General features: G+C 52.2%; 1 protein-coding gene across 1 annotated transcript in view; it reads left to right on the top strand.

Moving 5' to 3' along the window:
• The window catches only part of EBF4 (EBF family member 4), a 69,072-nt gene extending 53,857 nt beyond the window's left edge, over nucleotides 1–15,215 (top strand). The window contains exons 7-16 of the mRNA XM_007960014.2: nucleotides 6,642–6,723; nucleotides 7,545–7,662; nucleotides 7,765–7,898; nucleotides 8,001–8,127; nucleotides 10,411–10,499; nucleotides 10,627–10,692; nucleotides 10,802–10,979; nucleotides 11,074–11,262; nucleotides 14,450–14,647; nucleotides 15,145–15,215. Coding sequence (XP_007958205.1) covers nucleotides 6,642–6,723; nucleotides 7,545–7,662; nucleotides 7,765–7,898; nucleotides 8,001–8,127; nucleotides 10,411–10,499; nucleotides 10,627–10,692; nucleotides 10,802–10,979; nucleotides 11,074–11,262; nucleotides 14,450–14,647; nucleotides 15,145–15,215 — 1,252 coding nt within the window. The remainder of the gene's footprint in view (nucleotides 1–6,641; nucleotides 6,724–7,544; nucleotides 7,663–7,764; nucleotides 7,899–8,000; nucleotides 8,128–10,410; nucleotides 10,500–10,626; nucleotides 10,693–10,801; nucleotides 10,980–11,073; nucleotides 11,263–14,449; nucleotides 14,648–15,144) is intronic.
• Nucleotides 15,216–16,484: the final 1,269 nt, after the last annotated feature.

Here is a 16,484-nt window from a genome sequence, read left to right as displayed (position 1 = left end):
GTCTTTCTCCCAGGGAGTGGCTGGTAGGCTCAAACCGCCACCTTCCAATTAACAGCCAAGCTGTTTAACCACTGTGCCACCAGGGCTGGCTCCTATATTGGGTACAAAGCTAGTTAGGACAATAACATTGTGACCTTTAGGGTTAACTTCTCAAAAGAACAGAAATTATTTATACTTCCTCTTGATAAATACTATTTTTTCTTATCAGTTTTCTACAAATTAACACCTAACTATACAAAGTCTAGGAGCTCTGGTAGCATAGTGCCTAAGGCACTTGACTGCTAACCAGAAGGCTAGCGGTTCAAACCCACCAGCTACTCCTCAGAAGGAAGGTTAGGCAATCTACCTCTGTAGTGATACTACCTCAGAAACCCAAGGAGGGGTCACTATGAGTCAGTTGGGTCTGAATCAACAGCACATAACAACAACATACAAAGTCTAGGAGCTCTGGTGGCATAGTGCCTAAGGCATCTGACTGCTAACCCACCAGCCACTCCTCGGAAGGAAGGTGGGGCAATCTACTTCAGTAGTATACTGCCTCAGAAACCCAAGGAAGGGTCACTGAGTCAGATCCAACTCCACGGCAGTGAGTTTTGAGTATACAAAGTCTGGACCCCAATCAATGGTAAATGAGTCAACGTTATTTTCCCTAGAGAATCAAATGACTGTTAGGTGGCTTTGTAATATGCTATTCAACAGTTGTGTTGTCCAGTATAAATTTAATATGAGCCACATATGTAATTTAAAATTTTTAGTAGCCACATTTAAAACAGCACTGGTAAAATTAATTTCAATAATTTCTTTAACCTAATATATCCAAAATGTTATCTTTTCAATCAAGAAATATTAAGATGTTTTACAATTTTTCGTACTAAGTCTTTGCACTCAAATGTGTATTTTACACTTACAGCCTATCTCAGTTCAGACTAATGACATTTTGAGGGCTCAATGCCACCTGGGGCTAACAGCCACCATATTGGATAGTGCAGGTCCAGAGCAATGCTTCTCAAACTTTAGGGTGCATCAGGCTCATGTGCAGGGCTTGTAAAAACAGAGCTCTGGGACCTACCTGAAGAGTTCTTGATGCAGCAGGTCTAAGGTGGGGCCTGAGATTCTACATTTCTAGAAAGTCTCTGCAAAAGACCTCTTTCAAGTGCTGGAGAGCAAAGACGTCTCTGAAGACTAAGGTGTGCGTAACCCAAGCTGTAGTGTTTTCAATTGCCTCATGTGCCTGTGAAGGCTGGGCAATGAATAAGGAAGACTGAAGAAGAGTTGATGCTTTTGAGTTGTGGTGCTGGTGAAGAATGCTGAAATTAGCATGGACTGCCAGAAGAACTAACAAATCTGTCCTGGAAGAAGTGCAGCCGGAATGCTCCTTGGAAGCAAGAATGGCCAGACTTTGTCTCATGTACTTTGGTCATGTTGTCAGAAGGGACCATTCCTTGGAGAAGGATATCATGCTTGGTAAAGTGGAGGGTCAGAGAAAAAGGAGAAGGCTCTTGACAAGATGATTAACACAATGGCTGCAACAGTGGGCTTAGATATAGCAAGGATTGTAAGGCTGGTGCAGGACCGGCCAGTGTTTTGTTCCATTGTATGTAGGGTTGCTATGAGATGGCACCTAACAACAGAAAGTCTCAGGTGATGCTGATACTGCTGGTGTAGGCACTTTGAAAACCCTTATTCGAGAGCCTTTGAAAGGACACACAGTCATCTTTTTGCCTTATTTCCAAGTTTGGGGTGATTTTTCTTAACACCTTTCAGGCTGACGGGGTAGGCAGCAGTAGCAGCAGGCTCCCTGGAGAGTGCATCCGCTCAGCCTCTGACTGGACAGGCTGCCAGCTAGGAGCAGCCTCATAGATATGGGTGAGATTTCAGCAGCAGTTCCGTTGATGCCTAGGGGCTCAGAGGGAAGGGAAAAGAGAACTGACCCTCAACAACCTCCACGGAGTACCAGGCCTTGTGCTAGCTGCTGCTAATTCCTCACTACTCTGCAGGTAATGCCAACCAGGCTGAGAAACTGAGCTGTCCTGCAGTACATTTGCACAGTGGAGGTGCTGCCAGGGCCTGAGGCTCTTAGGGAGGCGTTGTCCCTGAAGTCTAGAGTGGCCAAAATGGCTGGCCAGACAGGAAGTGGGAATTGGTGCTGGACCCAAAAGACAGATGGAACCTGTGGGACCTACTGGAGCAAGGGCTCAGGGAAGGGGCAGTGAGGGGGCTTTTTTGGGGCAAGTTGGGACCCTGTCAGGAAATAGCCTAAAGCCTCAGGCCATCTACAATAAAGGATGTCCCCTGAGGCCCCCCGGAAGGCACCTCCACAGCCTCCTACTTCTACCCTTCCAGTTCATGGTTGAGGATAGATCCCAGAGAGGTAGAAGTGTTTACCTAGGCCACACAGTGAGTCTGCCCACATCTCCAGCCTCATCTATACACTTCCTCTTGATTCTGTAGTTTTAGAAGTAAGGTTCAGAGTGGTGGGACAGTGTGTGCATGTCAGAGAAGTGTGTGTGTCATCTTTTGTGGCATTCCCATGCGTGTTGCATCACCAGTGGTATCCAAGAATCAGCATTAATCCTCTTAAGAACAGGGACTATGTCCTATCCTGGTCTTTGTCCTCCTTCTAGCACCTTGTAAAGACCTGAGCACATGAACACTGAATTTTTTTTTTTTTTTTAATTGTGATTTGGGTGAAGATTTACAGAGCAAATTCACTTTCCATACAGCAGTTCACATATACTTTATCTCAGGTCATTGACCACAGTTTACCACAATGCAACAGCTCCCCTCCCACTTCCTCCCCATAGTTACCTCTTCCCAGTGTCCATCCTTCCATACACTACTGCCCCCTGAGCTATCTCCCTGTGCATAAGCAGCCCTTCTTTCTCCCATGATTGGAACACTGAATTTAAATGAACCAGTCTGGAACGTGTATGTGATTATGGTGTCTATAGTATATGTTGTATAAATGTGGGACATGCATGAGGTGTCTACTGTGGGTATAGAGGTATCTGCATCATGGGATGTCTTGTACAGGTATAGGGAGTGTTTGCACATGAGTGACTCCTATAACATATAATATGAGATGAATGGATGTCTATACTGTGTGGGTATCCCATTTGGGAGCAACTGAGGTGTCCACACCTTGGGGTAAGCTCTGGGGCACCTACACTGTAGTGACTACAGTTTGGGGCCATATGAGCTGTCTGTATGTCAGAGTAACATGTAGGAGTATATTGGGCGTCTACACTGCAGTTGTGCTCTGTGTGGGGTCTTATGGAGTGTCCTCACCTCAGAATGCCCTGTAGGGGGTTATAGAGTGTCTACACCATATGCAAATATTTCTGGAAGGTGTTTACTGTAGATGAAAATATGTGCTGCTGTAATGTCTGTGGAAAGGGAAATAAAGGGGGTTTCCAGAGGGGAACTCATTTGTGTAGGGGAATATGACAGGTGCTGAGGGGTCAGCAGAGTGGACAGAGACAGGGTCCTGGGGGAGCTGTATCTCCAGGAGTGTGACTGCTACTAGCTCCCAATAAGTGACTGCCCCCTTGGGACACCTCTGTTCTAGGGATACTGCCCATTCCTCCCAGCACTTAGGACTCCCCTCTTGGAGGACTGGGCTTTCAGAGTCTGTGCAAATCTTCCTCTAAAAGTGAATTTCACTTTTGCAGATTTTTGGAGGCAACTCGGATGAATTAAATGGACATTTGTATTTAGGGATTAAAACTGGGGCAGGGGGGATGATGAAATGAGGAAGCTGACTGGAAGATCTCAGAGAGCAGCCTAGGAGGCCATGCCACATGACAGGAACCATGGCAGACTTTAGCATCACACTCAACAGTTTGCAACAGGCTTCTCCCTGGGTGCTCAGAGCCTTGAAGGGGCCAAAGCAGATACTGATATCATCCTGTGTTTACTGATAGTCCGACAGCCAGAGCAGTGTCCATGGTTACCTTACTGGTGGGTGGCCAGGCCAAGGCCCACCATCCTAGCCAACTGCCTGTAAGGACTGCTCAAGTGCTCAAAGTTTTATCTAAAAGGCAGCTTCAGCATTTTGTCATCACACCTCATATACCCTGCTTTTTCCCAGTTACTATATGGGAAATAAGATGCTCACTGTGTAAGATGTGTCTGACAGGTACCCCGTGTATATAACGGGTATAAGTTCTGGGTGATTAGGTATTTGCTATGTGTATAATGTGAGAATATGAGTGAGGGAGGTCTGCAGTGCGTGAGGGGGGATCGCCTGTGTGGGAGGGGGATCTGCTTGTGCAAGGAAATGTGCTGTGAGCAAGGGGTTCTGCCATGTGGGGAAGGGGTCTGCTGTGGGGGGGGATCTGCTTTGGGATGGAGATCTGCTATGAGGGAGGGGGATCTGCTTGTACAGGAGGAATGTGCTGAGCAAGGAGGATATGCTGCGGGGAAGGGGCATCTACTATGTGGAAGAGATCTGTTTATATGGGAGGGGGATGTGCTTGTGGGAGAGGATCTATTGTAGAGGAAAAGGAGCTGCTAGGTGGGAGGGGTCTGCTGTAGTGGAGGAGATTGTTAGGAGGGAGGGGGAACTGCTATATGGGAGGGGTATTTACTATATGAGGGGGGATCTGGTGTAGGGGAGAAGAATGTGCTGTGCAGTGTTTGCAATGGCTATATTGTTGGATAATCACATACGGCATAAAATGGTGTGTTAATCCGTATACTCTGTTCTATACTGTTTCTGTGCATACATTATGTGTGATGGGCATAAACACTGTGCATGATGGGTATAAACACTGTGTGCGATTAGGATGCCATATGTATGTGATGAGTATACTCTGTATGTACATATTGCATATGCTTGTGTGAAACTTATACTCTAAGTGTGGTGGATACACACTATGTGTAGGGGATTTATTTTGTGAGTAATAGTATATAAGGTATATACAGTGTATCTAGGAGCTCTGGTGGCGTAGTGCCTGAGGCACTTGACTGCTAACCAGAAGGTTGGTGGTTCAAACCCACCAGCCACTCCTCAGAAGTGGACAGTCTGCTTCTGTACAGATACTGCCTTGGAAACCCAAGGAGGAGTTTCTATGAGTCGGAGACGACTCAATGGCATATAACAACAACAGTGTATCTAATAATACACTCTATGGTGAGTACATATAATAGATACACTCTATGATGAATCCTCCTAACACATAGTAGGTTCCTATCATACCCACCTATTGTGTGGCTGATGGATATACTCTAGGGGAGGGATATGCTGTGAGAGACATGGTATATTTGTGATAGGTATAGTCTATGTGAGACGAATATACTTGGTGTGTGATAACTTTGTTGGGTATGTGTGAGGATGTGCCATCTGTGAAGTATATACTGTACATGTGATGAGTATACAGTGTGTTGGGTATAATTTATGAATAATATTATATGCATAATGACCGTATATGATTTGCACCTCAACATAGAGGAAACAAAAGTCCTCACAACAGAACCAATAAGTAACATCATGATGGAAAAAACATTGAAGTTGTTAAGGATTTCATTTTACTTGGATCCAAAATCAACACCCATGGAAACAGCAGTAGGAAATCAAATGATGTACTACATTGGGAAAATCTTCTACAAAAGACCTCTTTAAAGTGTTAAAGAGTAAGGAAAGATCATTTTGAAGACTAAGGTGTGTCTGATTCAAGCCATGATATTTTCAGTAGCCTCGTATGCATGTGAGAGCTGGACAATGAATGAAGAAGACTGCAAAAGAATTGATGCATTTGAGATGTGTTCTTGGCGAAGAATATTGAATGTACCATGGACTGCTAGCAGAATGAACGAATCTGTCTTGGAAGTACAGCTGGAATCCTCCTTAAAAGTGAGAATGGCCAAGCTCCATCTCACATCATTTTGTCATGTTTTCAGGAGGGACCACTCCCTGGAGAAGGATATCATGCTTGGTAAAGTAGAGGGTAGGAGCTCTGGTAGCATAGTGCCTAAGGCACTTGGCTGCTAACCAGAAGGCTGGCGGTTCAAACCCACCAGCCACTCCTCAGAAGGAAGGTTGGGCAATCCTACTTCTGTAGTGATACTGCCTCGGAAACCCAAGGAGGGGTCACTATGAGTTGGGGCTGACTTGACGGCACATAACAACAACAACAAAGTAGAGGGTCAGCAAAAAAGGAGAAGACCCTCAATGAGATGGATTGACACAGTGGCTGCAACAATGGGCTCAGTTATGGCTGTGATTGTGAGGATGGTGCAGGACTGGGCATCCTTTTTTCTGTTTACGTGAGGTTGCTGTGAGTCACACCGACTTGATGGCACCTGACAACGACAATATAAACGGTAAACACAATGGATGTACTCTTTATGATGAATATATGCCATGTGTGTGACAGATAAACACTCTGTTGGATAGATAAGCACTATGTGATCTGTACACTATGTGTGGTAAAGTAGTCCTTGTGTGAGGGGTCTACTGCATGTGTATCAGGCATACTGTGTATATGAAGCTTGTGATGGAAACATGGGGTGTGTGCCTGTGTGAGAGCAGGCAGACGGAGTCACCCTTGCCATCCCATAGGGCATGGCAAGAGACAGTGGGATCTTCACCTGTTTCCAGAACCCGCAGACCCTTGAGCCCACTGACAACACTGTTTCAGGTTCTTCCTCAAGTTCTTCCTCAAATGCAATCAGAACTGCCTAAAGAATGCAGGAAATCCCCGAGACATGCGACGCTTCCAGGTAGGCCTGGGGAGAGGGCTCGCCCTCCAAACTTGGCCCTTCCAGTTGTAGGAGGGAGGCCTTTGGGAGGGGAAGGCTGTGGGCCTGAGGGCAGGTCTCTGCCCAGCCCGGGGCCTCCATAGCCGGCTGCCTGCTGGGGGTGGGGCAGCTCCTTCTCAACTTATGCTGCCTGCCAAGGGAGGCTTCATTAGAGTCCCACTTAAGAAGATGCTAATTGTGACATTTTTACATGATTAACGACCCAGGTAATTTGCATAGCGTGATGCAGAGAGCAGCTGCCCTTAGCTCACCCCCAACCTGTACACCCCTCCTAGTGCAGGAGGAGGAGGAGGGAGAAGGAGGCAGTCCCTATCTCCTCCCCAGAACTGCGTGGAGGCTCTGGCTGAAGGGGCCCTGGGCTGCCCACCCTGTCTCTCCCCTTCCAGACCCTCATTCTCAGTTGCCTAAGACTCCATTTTAGCCTTAGAGCCCAATGGTCACAGCCCAGGAAGCTGTGTGTGCAAAAATAACAGCCCCTCTTTGCCCAAGGAGCCCAAGATTTTTTTTCCCGCCCGGGTCTCTTGCTTTTTATTGCTCGGGGCTTCAGTCCCTCTGGGCAGCTTTGGGGGTGTTGCCTGACCCAGGTAATCCCCTCCCACCCAATCAGGGTGGCCAGTCCTGAGGGGCTGAAGCCCTGTCTTCCGCCCCCCTCCCGATCCCCACCCTGCGCTGAATGAATTCCAGCGTCCAGCCACCGGCCTCAAGTTGCTGGTTGCCTGCTACAGTCCCATCCCAGGAGCCCCCGAGGGCCCCAGCCAGGCTGGCCTCGGCTCTCCCCGCAGGTGGTGGTGTCCACGACGGTGAGCGTGGACGGACACGTGCTGGCCGTGTCCGACAACATGTTTGTGCACAACAACTCCAAGCATGGCCGCAGGGCGCGCCGCCTGGACCCCTCCGAAGGTCAGGACCCCCGGCCCAGCCCCTGCTGCCGCGGGCCCAGCCAATCCCCAGTCTGGATCTCGGTGCGGGGGTTCCTGACCTGGCTCTTCTCCTGCCTCCCAGCTGCCACCCCCTGCATCAAGGCCATCAGCCCCGGGGAGGGCTGGACCACGGGCGGCGCCACCGTCATTGTCATCGGTGACAACTTCTTCGACGGGCTGCAGGTCGTGTTCGGGAACGTGCTCGTGTGGAGCGAGGTGGGCCACCTCCGCCAGTTTCTCTCCGGGCCTCCCGGCGGGGTGGGGCCTTCCCCTCTCCCGCACCGACCCGACCCACAGGCCTCCCTTCTCTCCTCGCAGCTCATCACTCCCCACGCCATCCGTGTGCAGACACCCCCGCGGCACATCCCAGGAGTGGTGGAGGTGACGCTCTCCTACAAATCCAAGCAGTTTTGCAAGGGAGCCCCTGGCCGCTTTGTCTACACAGGTGAGGAGACTTGCGGATGAGGCGGGAGCGGGGGTACGCGAGAGGAAGACCTAGCGTCTGCGGAGGGAGCCAGGGCCTGGGAATCAGTCCCGAATCCTCGCTCCCATCGTGTGGTCACGCCTCCTTAGGCGGCTGCTCCGCCCACCTCTCCTCGCCAGGACCTTCCCGCGCTAGATAGACTTGTGTGTGTCTTTCCCGGACCTCTGGCTCCTTGGTCCCCTCTGGGGCGTAAGATTCTGGGCCTCCCTCTGGCCTTCTCTCCAGGGCGTCTGACCTACTTCTTTATGGTTGGTTTGTTTCAAAGTTGCCCCCAAAATGGGCTCGATGCCCTGCGTATCTTCCCTGGGCTTCTTGAATTCCCCAGGCACGACGAGGTCTCTCTCTCACACATATATACACACTCACACACGCATCCTTTGCGCGACTCCAGGGCAAGCCATTAACAGGACGTGTGAGAGACACTTCCTGGAGGTGGCTAGAAACTCCTCCATCCTCGGCTCCTTTGGCCAGGGGCCAGGATCTTGCCCAGGTTCATGCTCCTGCCTTGGTCCAGCCACCCACTTCTCCCCATCCCCAACAGATATTCTCCACTTCGTGGGGCACTGGACACCGGGGCTCCAGCCTAAAATGGGAGACTGAGCTGTGAACACAGTAGATTGTAGAGAAAGACGGCTGAGGGGAATGGCCATCGGAAAAAACCGAGTGGAGGGAGTATCCGCTAAACCAGGCTAAGCTGTGACGGAAGGGTGAATAGAAGTTAGTCAGATGTGAACCCCAGCCTCCACAAGCCTGAACCCCCAAGACTATGGCCCTTAGACACCCTTCAAACTGAGAACTGAATCCACTTCCGGAGATCACCTTACCCACGCACTGCCATCAAATAGATTCTGACTCATAGTGACCCCCTTGGGTTTCCAAGGCTGTAAATCTTAACGGAAGTAGATTGCCTCGTCTGCCTCCCGCGGAGTGGCTGGTGGGTTTGAATCCCCCACCTTCTGGTTAGCAGCCAAATGCCTTAAGCACTGCGCCAACTGGAGCTCCTTGCAAATAAATCACCTTACAGCCAAATAATAGGCAGGCCTAGCAAGTGAACAAGCCCTGGTAGCGTAGTGCCTAAGGCATTTGACTGCTACCCAGAAGGCTGGCCGTTCAAACCCACCAGCCACTCCTCAGAAGGAAGGTTGGACAATCTACTTCCGTAGTGATACCGCCTCGGAAACGCAAGGAGGGGTTGCAATAAGCCCCATCCAATTAAACGGCAATGAGTTTGGCTTTTTATCAGTGAACAAGAAAACCCTGTGAGGTAGGTGCGCCTCAGAACATTCAACTACAAGAGACCAAAAAGGCAGCGTTTGCCCCAAAGCAAAATTCAGAAGGCGGGAACCCAGGGCAGAAGTGGGGAGAATAATGACACATTGAGGGGACTGGTTGCAACCAACGGTGGGGAAACTATGTACCTACCAACTGTTGAATGGGAAACTAATTTGCTTCGTAAAATTTCACCTAAGCCACAATAAAATGTTTTGTTTGTTTGTTTGTTTGTTTTTTAAAAAGAAGTAGGTAAAGATAAGGAGAAAGAGAGGCCTAGGGAGAAAGAAGGGCAAGAGCAAACAGGGAAGTAACATTACCCTTTGGGGAAAACTAAGGGAACCGTGCTAACTCTGGAGTTGGAGAAGGTAGAGCTACGAGGCTGGTGAGTTAAGTCGGGGCCAGGCTGAGGAGGAGGAGGAGGCAGGCCAGGTCTGGAGGCTGCTGCGTAGGGGGAGCGCTGGGTGTAAGCCATGCTTTCCCTGGGATACACGCAAACCTCTAATCCTCAGATACTGCTGAGTCCACCTGAGCCGAAATAAGTGGCGACTGTTTGGGCTTCTTTTTTTTTTTTTTCCCCCTTTTCCCTCTTTGTCATAGTAAATACTTTAAATACTCCTGGTAAAACTAAATCCAAACAGAAAATCCTGCCACTAAGAATGGAGAAGCTAATATGTATATGGTTTCCTTTTTTCTAATCACAAATGGGACCATGTAGTTACATATATGTTAACCCTAAGCGCCTGGCACAGTGCATGCGTATTTGTTGAATGAATGCACGAACGCTGGAACTAAGGACACTTCCCTGAACCTCGCTGACCCAGGTGACTGGAGTCAGTTTTCTGGGGGATTTGGGCTGGGCTTGGGGGAGACCTGGGCTGCGAGGCTTTGGGACTACCCGCTTGCGCACGTTTTGCGCCCACCCACTGCCCTGGGAGGTGGGGGGCTCCCTGCAAACGCTGCCCTTTTCCCCAGCCCTGAATGAGCCCACCATAGACTACGGATTCCAGAGGCTACAGAAAGTCATTCCAAGACATCCTGGAGACCCGGAGAGGCTACCCAAGGTATTCTGAAGGGCGCAGCGAGGCGGAGGTGAGGGTGCCCTGGGGCGGAGGGGGGTGGAGGGTCTTCCGGCCCCCTCCTTCCCACAGGGGCTGTCCCTCCGTCTGGCTGTCTCCTCCCCGCCCCCAGGAAGTGCTGTTGAAGCGGGCGGCCGACTTGGCGGAGGCCCTTTACGGAGTGCCCAGCAGTAACCAGGTATGGTGGCCCGGTCAGCCTCCTCGCGCCGGCCGGCCCGGGGCTCCCCAGACCTGGGGCTCTCGCAGACTCGGCCAGCCGGGTCCTTGCCCTGCTCTTGTCTTCGCAGGAGCTCCTCCTGAAGCGCGCGGCCGACGTGGCCGAGGCTCTGTACAGCGCTCCCCGGGCGCCCGCGCCTCTCGGACCCCTGGCCCCCAGCCACCCGCACCCCGCCGTCGTGGGCATCAACGCCTTCAGCAGTCCCTTGGCCATCGCCGTCGGAGATGCCACGTCGGGGCCCGAGCCGGGTGCGTCCCACTGCCTCGCCCCGCAGTCTCTGGGCGGCGCCCCTACGGCCGTTTCCCCGCCAGCACTGCTCGGCTGACAGCCGCTCTCTCGCAGGCTACGCGCGCAGTTGCAGCAGCGCGTCCCCGCACGGGTTCGCGCCCAGCCCAAGCTCGCAGCAGAGCAGCTACGGCGGCGGCCTCGGGGCTGGCCTCGGCGGCTACGGGGCGCCGGGCGTAGCGGGCCTCGGCGTGCCCGGGTCCCCAAGCTTTCTCAATGGCTCCACGGCCACCTCGCCCTTCGCCAGTGAGTGTCCCCCGCCCGTGGGGAGGGGGGAGGGGGGGCCCCCGCGAGTAGAATGGGGCTCATCCCTACCCGCCAGCCTATCCCGAGGGCTGGGCTTCCGGCGCCTGCCCCATGGGAGCGCACTCTGGGGCAATAGTTTTCTTCGCACCACTAGCCCTTTTTGCTGACCTCAGTTTAACACATCGCTTCTAGCCCGCCCTTCCTCTTGAAACTGAGTTTATAGGGGAACATACTGCAGGAATCCGGCTGACCCTCCACATTTCCATCTTAAGCCTGGGCTTCGGGAGGAGGCTGGCGCCCCCTGCCGGAAACCTTTGGGAACTCAAGGTTTAAAAGAAGCTGGCTTCCACCTTCCTCCGTGCCTCCTGGAAGCCCTGTTCGAAAGAGCAGGGATCCTTGGTGGGATAGCCACTGTTCCTGCGTTATGGCAGTGCCAAACAAATGAATTCTCTGTGGCCAGACGGTCTGGATATCTATAACAGGAGCTATGTGACCTTCAGCAAGTTACTGTGCTTTTTGGAACCTAACTTCATTTTCCTCTCCATAAAATGGGATTAATATCACGCCCTGCCTAGGGTTGTTCTCAGGTCTGAATGTGCCACTCTGTGCACATCCAGACAGAATTCAGAATTCAGGAAAATTGCATAACTTTGCAATCCCAGCACTGACTGTGCGCTGCCCACCCTTGTCTGGCTTCTTGGGGCAGGGCTGCTGAGAATAGGGCAGATGGGCATATGCTTTTACCATTTTAGCAAGCCCCTCCTTCCTACACTAAGTTCCAGATAAGTCTGTTCACAGCTTTTAGGTTAAACTATTCAGTAGACATTCTTAAAGCACCTGCTGTGTAAAGCACTAAGCTGGTGTGTGTGTGGGGTGGGTAACTCCACCATTGCTCACCTGCAAGGAGCCTCCCTGTCAATCATAAGAGAGGAAATCCCTCAAGTTCTGGGAGACCACACTGAGACAGAGCAATGCTGGAGGCTGTCCAAGAGGGAGCTGGCTGTGGCATTGCCTCCAGTTTCTCATCTCTCCCATCTTGGTTGCCGCTGCTGAGGATGGAATGATCTGGCCCCCTGCCTAGCCTTCCTGTCTTCAGTAGTGATCCTTCTGGCTTGCGGTGTGAGTCTGGCTCTCTTCTCCTGGCCTGGGATCAGTTTCTGAGGCCGGGTATGCCAGCGTCTACATAGGGCATGGCCCTTCAGTGTCCCTCCTAGGCCTCTGTCTCTCCTGGCCTTTTGCTCAGGCCAGGCTTCACTGTGTCCCACGTCCCTTCAGCTCTGGGACAGTATACTCACAGCCTCTTTCTCTGGGTGCCCCTCACACCCTGGGCCCTCCCCAGGGCAGAAAGACAGAAGCTTTCTTGCACCAACACTGGTACAGTCTGGAACACCAGTCCCTTTACACACACACACACACACACTGTAGTGGAGGAACACACAACCTCAAAGTATGGAAGCCAGTCCACCTGAGGCCTTAAGACAATCAAGAACTCTAGAGCTCTTATGTCCTAGGTCTTATGTACTAGGTCTGCTTGGACCTAGTACCCTTGTAGCTTAGAGATGCCCTGGACCCTCCATGGGTCAGTACCATTTCATGAAATGGGCTTGACCAGTGCTCACCCAGGTATTCATCAGCTCCCCATGTGCAGAGTGCTTTTTTGCACAACTCCCATTTTGTTTGCCAGAGTGCCTGGGATGAAATGTAGAACTGTCCCAGCCAGAGGACCTGGGACTGTCCACTTGGGCCTCCCTTCAGTCTTCTGCTTTGGCCACCAGCAGCCCTGAAACTCAGCCCTGAGCTCTCCTAACCCTTTTGGTGCTCTCACCCAGGCTCCAATGGCCCCTCCTGGTCTGATCCATATTTCCAAGTATTATCCCAGCTACAAAATGTGGCTGTGAGCCCTGGGCCTGGAGAAATGCAGTCATTTTCTGGCTTTGATCTCAAGCCCTCTATGGGCCTCCCTGGGCCTCACCAACCAGCAGTGAGCAGTGTCTTAAAGGCTCTCTCCTGGCCTGGGTGATCTCCTGGTGGCAATCCATGGGGCTGAAGCTCTTTGGAACAAGGGCAGCTGTTGAAAGGAACATGTGTTGGGATGAGGAATGTTTTGATGCCAAAGTCAGCTCTCCCAGGCTACTGGTTTCCTCCAGGAAAATCATACCTCCACCCTCACCCTGCTGGCACCAATCAAATCGCAGCCTTATTTAGAAGAGACAGGCAGGGAATTGGTTTCAGATGAGTATGTAGAAAGGCAGGATCCAGAGATGCCCTGGGCAGGGGCCTCCAGCAGAGGGAGCGGTGGGAAAGAAACCGGCAAGCCTGGCTGCAGGAGGTTCCTTACTATGCCCAGGAGAGGAATCCATAGCCCTGGATGGCCAGAGGGTTGGAGAACAGGAAGATTTGAGGATGTGGATATTTGAGCTATTCTTTAAAATTGACCAGCTAGAGGAAGAAAGTAAGGAGGGCTCCAAGACCCAGGCTGAAGATGATGAGAACTTACCTTAAGCTGTTAAACTGGAAGGGAACAAAGTGTCAGGGGATAGGGCAATGGACAGTGCATGGAAGATATTGGTAAGGGAAGTGTATTTGTGAGGGACATTAAAATGCCATTGTGTGGGCTGTGGTTCCGGATAGAGAGGCCTTATAACAGGAGCCTCTGTATACCCCAGACTTCAGCTCTGACCATTTGCCCCAGCTCCTCTCTAAATCTTGAGTCTTGACTGTAACTCCAGCACCCCAGGGCCCTTAGATATTTCTTAGTGTCTCAGGATCCCAGTGGTTTTCAGCATAAGTCTCCACCTATTCCATCTCTTGCTCATCTCCTATCTTAGGGGTCCCTCAAGTGTTTATTTTTGTTGGGCTTTTTGGTTTTGCTTTTGTTTTTGCCTGGCCTTGTCATCTCTAACCCTGGGAAAGGTCTCTGGCACTCCCAAGAAGGTGAGGGCTGGCCTAGCACAACCTCCCAGGACCAGAGGCACCCAGCCTGCCTCCAGACCTTGTTCTGTTCTGGTCTCCCTAGAACCCACCAGCCCCTGGTGAGATCTGAGCCTGGTGCCTGGGTCAGCAGCCCATGAGGGGCCCACTGCCCATGCCAGGGCCCCAGCCAAGCTGCTCACTCTGGTGCTGTCTCCCTGTTGTGTCTCCTTCCGCCTGCCCTGCTGCACCTGGCCCTCCCTGCCCCGCCCCGGAGTCATGCCCTCTAGCCCCCCGCTGGCCGCTGCCTCCTCCATGTCCCTCCCAGCCGCTGCCCCCACCACCAGCGTCTTCTCCTTCTCACCTGTCAACATGATCTCCGCTGTGAAACAGAGGAGCGCCTTTGCCCCTGTGCTGCGCCCGCCTGGCTCTCCACCCCAGGCCTGTCCCAGAGCCCATGGAGAGGGACTTCCAGGTAAGTGACCCATATTGCCCCACTGCAATGGCCAGAGGGAAAAGTGGAGCAGCTAGGCTTGGGGAAGGATGAAGATGAACAACTGTACCTCACTAGTGCTCTTGCTGGTTGACCAGTTCTCCCTGAGGGGCCTGGGGCCTACAGAGTAGGAAGCCCTGTAGTGGTCTAAGGAAGGTCAATCTGGATACCATTTTCTCAGGCCTCACAGCTTGGGGTGGTCACCACTCTGGATGAGATGCTATCAACTGACGGCTTGAGGAGGAGAGCAAAGGAAGCAGGGCCCATGAGCTTGGGGCTGTACCGCCCTTACCTTTCTATCTGCAATGCTGGCCCCAGGCCAAGGCTAAGAATGGCTTACTGCCTTCAAGGCTCCTCATGGCATTTCCCTCAGAAAGTGCTGTATGCCCTGTCTGCTGGCCCCAGCCAAGAGAGAGGCAGGCAGGTAAGGGCCCCAGGCTGTGCATGGCTTATGGCTTCTGTTTTCTTGGTTACCACAGAGCAGGCTTTTGAGGATTCTGACAAGTTCCACTCCCCAGCCCGGGGACTTCAGGGCCTGGCATACTCCTAATCACGGTAGGTCTCTGAGTCTTGCCATCTCCCCTGGCCCTGGCATGGATTCTGTAGCCAAAAGACCTTAGCAAGGGTGGGAGTTGGGTCCAGGTTTCCCTCTCTAGGGCCCATCCAGGCAACTGTCTGAGCCACACAGCCCATCCTGGTGGCCCAACCTGTAGAGACAGAGAGAAGTGGCTTGTCCTCTCTGGCCAGCCTTTCTCCAGGGCTTCCTCTTTCTCTCCCCAACAGGTCTGCAGGTTGCCTCCACTGAGCCTGGACTGGAGGTCCCTCCAGGATTCACACTCATATGCCAGTGGCAGCACAGGCAGAAACAGGGCCAGGACTGCAGGCCGACCTCAACCCCTGGGCCTGGACTGGAGAGTCCTTCTTTCCATGCCTAAGGCCCCACCAGCTCCACAGGCTTCTCTCACCTCCCTTTCTCTGGGTTGGTCGGAAGCCCCAGTACTGTGCTGATGCTCTTGGCAGGAGAGCATCCTGGAAGAGGGGCTGGGATGTTGGGCCTCACTCACTGGGTTGGTTCCGCTGGAAGAGATGGATCTCATACAGACCAGGGCCATCAGGTGAGGGAAGCATGGGATGGAACAGCTCAGGGAGAGGTGGCCTAGGAAGGTCCTGTTTGCATCTGACCCATCTCAACAGTCCCAGCATCCCAGCTTCTCTCCAGGGCAAAGGGTGGTGCCCAAAAGCCTCAGGAGGCCTGCCCAGGCTCCCATGGAGCTTCCCAAGGCCACTTGACTCTGTGGCTGCCCCCCACATTCTTTGAGTCATGCACATTCATGCTTGCCACCTCATGACTCCCACTGGGGGCTTTGGGCCTGGAGGATGCAGAAGAAGGGTTTGTCAGGCCCCCCAAGTTTTTGGTCTTTATTTACCGATGGATGTCACATGGACTCTGGCCCACATGCACACTGACTCAGTTTGGACAGAATAGGCCAACTTGACCCCCAGGTGGCCTCATGTTCTGCTCTTACAGAGTCTGGAGAAATCAGAACAATAAACACAGATGCAGATGGCCACTCAATTTCTCTTGCTTGCTTCCTTGGTGTGGGCCTGTGTCTGTCTCAATGGTTCTGCCGCTCTTGTGGGGCCCCTCCAAAACATGCCGGCTGGTCAGCCGCCTTATACCTTCTGCTCTATGTCTGTTCTTGGGTACTATGGGGGCAAGCGTGGCCCCAGGGCTGAGATGGGCTTGGCCCTGAGGCTCTGGGACCTTGGGAGCACAATCGGGCCACTGAGGAGGCTTCAGTGCCCCAGCTGTCTGGCC

The sequence above is a fragment of the Orycteropus afer genome, unplaced genomic scaffold, assembly GCF_000298275.1.
Source record: "Orycteropus afer afer isolate SDZICR_OR568_19922 unplaced genomic scaffold, OryAfe1.0 scaffold00020, whole genome shotgun sequence".
Classification (NCBI taxonomy): domain Eukaryota; kingdom Metazoa; phylum Chordata; class Mammalia; order Tubulidentata; family Orycteropodidae; genus Orycteropus; species Orycteropus afer.
Note: the sequence above shows the minus strand (reverse complement) of the source record. Positions and strands in the feature narration are given on the sequence as shown.